Source organism: Belonocnema kinseyi, chromosome 8 (genome assembly GCF_010883055.1).
Source record: "Belonocnema kinseyi isolate 2016_QV_RU_SX_M_011 chromosome 8, B_treatae_v1, whole genome shotgun sequence".
NCBI classification, from domain to species: Eukaryota; Metazoa; Arthropoda; class Insecta; order Hymenoptera; family Cynipidae; genus Belonocnema; species Belonocnema kinseyi.
Window position 1 is genome coordinate 67019475 of NC_046664.1, and position 8662 is coordinate 67028136.

At 33.3% G+C, this 8662-nt stretch overlaps 1 protein-coding gene across 3 annotated transcripts in view; it reads left to right on the forward strand.

The window, feature by feature from the left end:
• The window catches only part of LOC117178125, an 82291-nt gene extending 74776 nt beyond the window's left edge, over window positions 1-7515 (forward strand). For all 3 annotated transcript variants that reach the window (XM_033369381.1, XM_033369382.1, XM_033369380.1), the window contains exons 4-6: window positions 323-640; window positions 3451-3766; window positions 5808-7515. In XM_033369381.1, coding sequence (XP_033225272.1) covers window positions 323-640; window positions 3451-3766; window positions 5808-6230 — 1057 coding nt within the window. In that variant the 3' untranslated portion in view covers window positions 6231-7515. The remainder of the gene's footprint in view (window positions 1-322; window positions 641-3450; window positions 3767-5807) is intronic.
• The last annotated feature ends 1147 nt before the right edge of the window (window positions 7516-8662 follow it).

Below are 8662 nucleotides of genomic sequence, written 5' to 3' on the forward strand. Positions count from 1 at the left end.
TAAAAATGTCGCTTCGGGAGTTTGCTGAAAATTGATTACTTTCTAATTTTTAAAAAAGAACGTTCGAATCGTCCAATAATTAAAGGTCCTGCAACCTGTTTCATCGTATCTGACATCTATCTTCCTGCAACTGTCTTCTTTTTTGTAATTCTTGTTATTAATAAAGAAAGACCAGAAATAATAAAATTAAAATTGTTGCTTCGGGAGTTTGTTGAAAATTGGTTAGTCTCTAATTTTTAAAAAAGAACGTTCAAATCGTTCAATAATTAAAGGTTCTGCAACCTGTTTCATCGCAATCTGATATCGTTCTATTTCCTTACAGGTTCCAGAAGATTAAGAACTTTGGTCCAAGTGCATCCGTAGTGAGTTTCGCCTACTTCCAAGCTTTCAAGTTCCCAGATAGTATGAACGTCCACTTCCAGTGTGTGATTCAAGTATGCCGATACAACTGTCCGGAACCGAAATGCGGTCATCCAGGTCTCGAATACGGTGCACCAGCTCTAGGAATCTCGCAAGATTATGGAGCGCCGGTTCACCAAGGTCTTTCCTCCGAATATGGAGCACCACCAGTACCTGAATATGGAGTTCCTCCAGCTTATCCTGATCCACGACATCCCAGTGGCCCGGCCGGGGCATACAGGTAAGAAACAAAAGAAAAACAAATGAAAGTGAGAATGCTCTTCCGGATTTAGATAGCTAGCACGAGCGGTACTACAAACCACTGATTACTTTTAAAAACTATAACTCAGTCATTATAGAAGACAAAAATAAGAAATTTATAGGAAGCAATCTTTGAGATCCTTCTCCTTCATTCAAGCTAAGAAAAGTTCAAACTTTTTATTGGTTCTTAGGATATAGATTAAACTGTTTGGGTGTGTCTACTTCTCCTTTCAGTCCGGATTTACTTGGCTAGTGTGAGCGGCACTGATAATCATTGATAACTTTCAAAGACAACTTGTTCGGATATTGAATTTAAAATCAGAAATTTACATGATGCAATGAATTTTCTTTCTTTTTAAATATCTGGTTTAGTTTAGTTTTTATAATTAGCCTAATTCATGTTTTTAATTTAATTTATCTTTAGTAATTCTTTTGCCCTAAAAGAAATACAGACTTCAAATTTTCATAGTTTTTCCTCTTCATTGAAATATCTCTAATTTAAAATTAGCTGTTAACCTTTATGGTTGATAGTTATTTTCTCACTTAAATTATTATTTAAGATGCGCTGCTCAGAAAAACATCTGCTTACAACACAAACAAGTTTCACTTTAATCGCATCCTTAATGATGATGCAAAGCAGTTGATGACCTACATTTGATAAAGTAGTGGCATCCATGTGGCATTCTTTTAGCCAGAGGGAAAAGATTTTCCCCGTTTTTTAAGTTTCCCTAAAAAAGAAATTTTATTTTTTAAAATACTTCTTTAAAATTAAGATAGGATTTTAAATGGGAGAAGTTCAATTTTCGAAAAAGTGAGAAAACCAACTACCTGTTATTCACTTTTTGTAAATTAGAATTCAATAATTTTTTAGCTGGACAACAATCAACTTTAAAAGTATTTTAAAAATAAATTTTCAATTGTTGTAAAATAACTATTTAACCAGGCCAACTTTTTGAAATTCTAGATTTTGAAAATTTACTCTTTTGTAGGATAAATGATATATTTAATATATCTCGAGAGTAATATCTTACCTATTTAATATATTTTTGAATTTTTTAAACATTTTCTGTATCAATACATTTATTTTTCTTAGAAATTTTCAGAAAGTTAGAATTTCATAGAATTAATGTAGGCTGACAATAATTGATATTTTTTAATAATATTTCTCAATAGTTTAAACAATTTTAATTTGTTGAAACCATTTTTTCTTCTGTAAATACACCAAATTTAGTATTTTCTACAATTATTAAAGAAGTTTATCAATTTATCTTGAAAAAATTTATATACACAGCAATTATTTAAACAATGAATAATCATTCGTTTCGTATTTTCATGGAAAATTTATTTTTAAAGAATTTTTTTGTCACAATGAATGTGGGGATTTTATTTTTCAATTGTTAGATTAACATTTTTAATTGACCAGAAATTAATTATAATTAACTTGAATTTCTGGAATTTTATTTCACTTGCTACATTCCTATATAATTCAACTACTATAATTCAGTTTGATTTGCAGTTATTCATGATTGAATAGAATTTAAATTGAAATAATAAAAATATTATGAGAATTGCAAGATTTACATTTATATGAACAAGAATTGAATTAAAATAGATAGAATTAAATGATATTTTATTAAAATTGTCTTTAAATACAACAGAATTGAATTTTAATTTCATTTAATAATCAGGATTTTATCTTAATTGTTAGATTAATATTTTTTATTGCCTAGGACACAATTCTAATTAAAGAGAACTGTTAGAATTCCACTTCAATTTCTAGATTTCTATATACATCAGCTATAATTAATTTTGAATCAGCGACAATTTTGATTGAATTGCAGCAATTTATTTTGAATTACTAGAATTATCTTTAAAATTGAATAGAATCCCATTTAATTCATCTAAAAATCTGTTTAAATTGTCAGAATTTAAATTCATATTTGTATAAATGGGTTCTAGAGTTGAGAATATTTCTATAAAAATTATTTAAGAATGAAAAAAAATTAATAAATTAAAAAATGTCAAAGATTTCTGTCTCGAAAATGGTAAAAATTAAAAATTGGTTTCCAATCAATAAGAATTCGAAAATAAAAGATTCAAGTTTGAGAAAAAATAAAGTTAAAATTAAACCACGGAACAAAACATTTTTATTTCATGACTATAAAATGTCAAATTTACAAAAAAACTAGAACCTACATGTTATTTTCAATTCGAAAAGTTTTTAAATTAAGGACATTTTAAAATTAAGGTAATTAACTGTAAACAAAATATTTTAGAATTGGGTCAATTTTTCAATTAAAATATTTGGTAATCATAAAAGTGCAATCGCATTTTTTGTATGACTTTATAAAAAATCTAGAGAAGGCCATTTGCCGCAAAAGACCAAAACCATTTTCAAAACTAGAGTTTTAATTTTAAAAACGTTATGTACGATAGCTCTCGGAGAGAGTTTTTCTTAGGAGAAATGGATATATAGTTAAACTTATGGATATTTCTATGGGCTTCTTAGTTAATTCGGGCTTTTATGTGGTAGTCGTGATGTACGACGGCACTCGTGAGGAGTTTAGTTTCGCTGTTATCACTTATTAAAAGCTGATGAATGTTGATATGAGTTTATTAGAAGTATGTACGTTTTTATACATGAGTGATGTACGATGGAAAATAGCTGATAGTGTTGTCAAACAAAAGTTGTTTATACAAAACTTATGAATTTACCTACGGATTTACGTGATTTTGAATTCCAGTAACGCGTGATGAGTTATGTACGATAAAATCAAAATTCTTTTGTAGTGAGCCGAACCCTGACGTAGTACCAGCACCTCAAGCTCAGACTTCTTCATCGTCGCCAAGTTCAACGCCAGGAGACGCAACAGCAAGCAGTTCTCCACAAAGCCCTCAAGATAATATTCATCTCCCACCGCCTCCTCTCCCAGGACATCCCGCAGGGGCTTATCAAACCGTGAAGAGAAAAGGAACGGCTGGTTCAGAAGAACTAGAAGGAAACCTGGCCACCCTCGGGGGGCGACCGAGGTCGGTTGAAGGTCTTCCAGCAGAACTCAGAGGTGCCAGAAGACGAAGATATATTTTGGACGAAGATGATTTTTCAGTAAGTAAATATACAAATTATTCTTTAAACTATTTTCTTGAACTGAAAAAATCTTATGGTTTAAAACTTCGACAATTTGCTGGATTGAAAGTTAAATTACTTTTTGGAACATTAATCTTTTGGATTAAAATTCATCTCTTCGGCTTGACATTTAATTATTTTGTGAAAAATAAACTTTTTTTGATTATAAATTGATATTTTTAATAAAAAATTGATCGTTTGTAGTTGAAACCTAATTTGTTTGGTACATAAATGATATATTTAGTTAAAAATGTATCATTCTTGCTAGAAAATTCCATTTCTTGGTAAAACATCCATCTTCTTGGTTAAAGATGTAAACATTTTATTGAAAAATTGGCCTTTCAACCACTTTGTTAACAATTTTTTTCTGTGTTTTTGGTCGAAATTTAATTTTTTTATATGAAATTTGTCGAAAATTCAACTGCAGGGTAGAAAAATGGTATTTTTGGTTTGAAAACTTATCTTTCTTCATATCAATTTTATCTTTTATGGTTAAAAATGCAACTGTTACGTTAAAAATAATTTTCTTTTTTTCATGATTTCGGTTTCGTCAGATTGCACGTTTTTTTATTTGCTCTCTGATTGCAAATTAAACAATTTTGTTGAAAGAAAACATTGTTCCAAAAATCTACATTTTTCGGTTGAAAATTCAATCATTTTTTTTAAAGTCACCTTCTGTAGTTAACAATTGTTTCCGTTAGAATAAATCAACAATGTCAAATTAAAATTTTTTTTCTGAAAAAAATCTACTCCAACGCTCCACTAGGAATGGAAACGTAGAACTTCCAATTACCGGTTTCTTAAAAGGGGTCTTCTTTTGATCTCTCTAATGAAAAAGAACCCGACTAAAAATCGGAAGTTCTGTGGTTCAAGTACCAGTCGAGCGACGGAAAAGATATTTTCTGAGAAAAATTTAATTTGAAATAAAAATATTATTTTCCGAAATACACGCTATCTCAAGCAAGATATTACGCTTATGATACGAGCAATTTCAAGGAATCTGTATTATCATCAGAGTTGGTTACCATCCATCAGTGTAAATATCATTCCACAAACAGTGAAAACAAAAATCAGCACCATCGATCAAGTAAATTCTTTAAATAACAGAAATTACTAGACGTCTTTACAGACTAGATGAAAATTAAATTTATTAAATTTAAAATTAAATTTTGTATAAAAAAGATCTACTCCATCGCTCAACTGGGAGTCAAAACAGAACTTTCGATTGTCGGTTTCTGAAAAAAGATAATACTTTTGGTTTCTCTAAAAAACTACCGAAAAATAACCCGATCGAAAACCTGAAGTTCTGTGGTTCGATGGAGTAGATATTTTTTCACAAAAATTTAATTTTGAATTTAAAAAAATTATTTTCTGAAATACACGCTATCTCAAGAAAGATGTTACGCTTATTCCACAAAGAGTGAAAATAGAAATTCGCACCATCGATTAAATTCTTCAAATAACAGAAAATACTGGACTTTTTTACAGACTGGAAGGAAAGTAATTAAAAAGATTTTTTAATTAAAGTGTTACCGAAAAGATCTGCTCCATCGCTCAACGGGAGCCAAAACAGTACTTCCGATTTTCAGTTTTTGAAAAAGGGTTCTCCTTTAGATCTCTCTAATAACTTACCGGATAAGAAGCTGGCTGAAAATTGGAAGTTCTGTGGTTCGATTGCCAGTAGAGCGATAGAGCAGATATTTTTTCATAACAATTTAATTTTGAATACCGAACATTATTTTATATCTAGTCTGTACAGACTTTTAAGTATCTTCTATGATTTAAAAAGTTAATTGGATCGATATTCTTGATTTATATTTTGACAGTTTATAGAATGATATCTAAACTGATTGATGGTAACCATCTCTGATGATAATACAGATTCCTTTAAATTACTTGTATCCAAAATTTGGTTCTAATTTCACCTGCAACTGACCAAATCCATTCATTCAATTCATTATTAGATAATTTATTAATAATAATTTATCAGCTTATGGATTCTCACACGCATTTTTTTCAGGATGTCTTCCACACAGTGACAATGGTCTCATCGCACGTCTACAAACGTTCAACTCAAGAAATGACGGACGTCAACACGACGCGGATCATCCAGGTTGTTGCGCCAGGTGATGTAAATTTCGCCTTGAGTTCGTCGAGTGCCAACAATGACACAACAGTAGTGATCCAAAACGCCAGTTCATCACCCGATTCAGAGACGATCTGCATGTCTCTTCCAGGCTTCGTAGGGGGTCTGGTGATGCTCCTGTTGGTAGTAGTTGTCGCCTCCCTCGTTGCAGCTTTCCTCTTTGTCCGTGTGAGGGCGATTGATCGGAAAGGCTTTGGAATGCACACCATGAACAGCATGAACAGTATGAACAGCATGAACTACGTCCATCCTGCCTACATTACCGAGAACCCCGAAATCCTTAAGGTCAACAACTGAAGAGATCACAAGGAAAAGGCGACAACGGTCCTCTTTCTTTTCCGAAGGTTGTCCTTTTTCCGAAAGTCTTGAGTACTCTTTAAAGACAATCTATGATCCAAATAATGTCTCGAAGACTTAAAGTCAGAAGACATAGAGCTCCATTCTCATGTCGCTCTTAGGATGTCCTGGTGTCGACTGGGAAAGAAAAGGCGACACAGAAAACAGGCATTCAGTAAAAGGCGATAAGAAATTGACAAGGTACTTGAAGAGAGTCGCTTTGGATAATAGAGGAAGTTTCGTGTACATAAAAGCTCTTGCTAGAAGTGCGAACGACTCAAAATGAGAATCGATACGAAAATGTCTCGGATTCGTCGAAAAACTTGATCAGTAGTTATTTATCGTCAAAATTGGTGAGCATTGTTATAACTTGTACAGAAAGTGGAACAAAATGCATCAAGTTTCTTGGGGAATCGGAGTTGTCTCGAGAAGTCGTGTAAATAGGTTGCAGGAGTCAGTTTGCTCCTCGGGACTTTAGCTTTCACTATGTTTATAATTAATGTTACTTATGCGAAGTCTGTTAAAAAAACGCGGATTGAGGTACTAAAAAAACTACTTTATTTGAAAGGTACACGTCTGGGTCTCCGTCAAAAAATACTTTCCTACCCAATGCACACACTTATCCCAACGGTGTTTTCAATTGTTGAAACAGTCCTGGTACGCTTCTTTTGTGATAACTTTTAGCTCCTTCGTCGGATTTGCCTTAATCTCAAAAAATCGTCTTAAATCCTTTTCCTTTGAGGGATTTTTTTTAGTTTTGGGAACAAGAAAAAGTCACAAGGAGCAAGGTCAGGTGAGTATGGGGGGACACTTCTCCACAGTTCTGGCCTTTTGCGTCGGGCGGCGTCCCTCAGACGTTTCAGTACTTCAGTGTAAGTAATCTGGTTGACTGTGGAGCCTTAAGTCAGCATAGCCATGACATTTGACCGAACTTGGCGAGCTTTTTTGGGTCTTGGGGACGTTTGACCCACCCTTTGGGATGATTGGACCTTTGTTTCAATGTCATAACCATAAACCCATGATTCATCACCGGTTATAATTCGTGACAAAAAGTTCTGATCTTCATCTGAACGATCAAGCGGTTCCTGACAAACCCGGACGCGATTGGCTTTTTGGTCGTCGGTCATCAGGCGTGGCATAAATTTCGCAGTGACGCGATGCATCTTCAATTTTTCGGTCAAAATCTTGTAACAAGATCCAACTGATATCCCACACTATTCGGCAAGCTTCATAATGGTCAGACGTCGATTTTCGCGCACCAGGGTGTTGATTTTGTCAACGTATGGGTCGTTAGTTGACGTTGAAGGACGCCCAGGACGCTCATCATCGTCAATCGACTGTCGGCCATCCTTGAAACGTTCATGCCACTTGAAACATGCAGTACGCTTCATGGCAACATTACCGTATGCCATTTTGAGCATGACAAATGTTTCAGTTGCAGATTTCCCGAGTTTCACACAAAATTTCACAGCAATTCGTTGCTCTTTCAGGCTGTCCATTTTGTAACCCGACAAACAAAAAAAAAACACTCATCACTTAAAACCGTGTTGCTTATCAACAAATGAAGATATCTGCGACTGGAAGACCGCGTTTTAAACAGCTGATCTGTACGAACGTAGCGGCACCAAGCGGATTCTCCTGAAACCAACTCGAGCCGCGAAATTCAAACAGTCCGCGTATTTTTTCAACAGACCTCGTGATCGCGAGCATTCTCTTCATCGTATATACCTCATCGCAAGGTGTATCAATTGACATCTACGTCAAATATAAAGTCAGTTCGATCGATATTTTCTAAGAATTTAGCATTTTCGAGACATCTTCTATGAGGAAGGAAAATATCGGTTCTATCGACTTTAAAAACGACTATTTATTATATTAATATTTCGAATCTCTGTATTAACCTAATTTATTGTTCCAAATTCCATAAAAGTCCTCTTGATAAAGGCCCATTAATTAGTAATTAGGATTTAGGTATCTACAATAAATATTCCTGGGATCCGGGAATATGTTAAATGTACGTGTCTTAAGTACACAAAAACTCGATAATATTTACACACATACACACGCATCCATTCGCAAACAACGAAACATTATACACTCATAGGTATTCTAAACTTCGACATGATTATAATGATTTTAATAATTATTTTAATTATATGCTATTTATAAAAACTTTCGTTTTTAAATCTTTTATTCCTCATAATATTCTAGGGAGCTGAATCCTAAGAGAAAAACCCCCTTTCTGTTTCTCAAGAGATCGATCTCTTGGTGAGTCAGAATGTGCCGTTTCTAAAGAATCTTTTGGAAACGAAACTTTACTGGATGGCGCCACATACAATATTTTTTCGAATTTTGGTGAAGAGTCAATATAGCTGGAATTATTGTTGACTAAT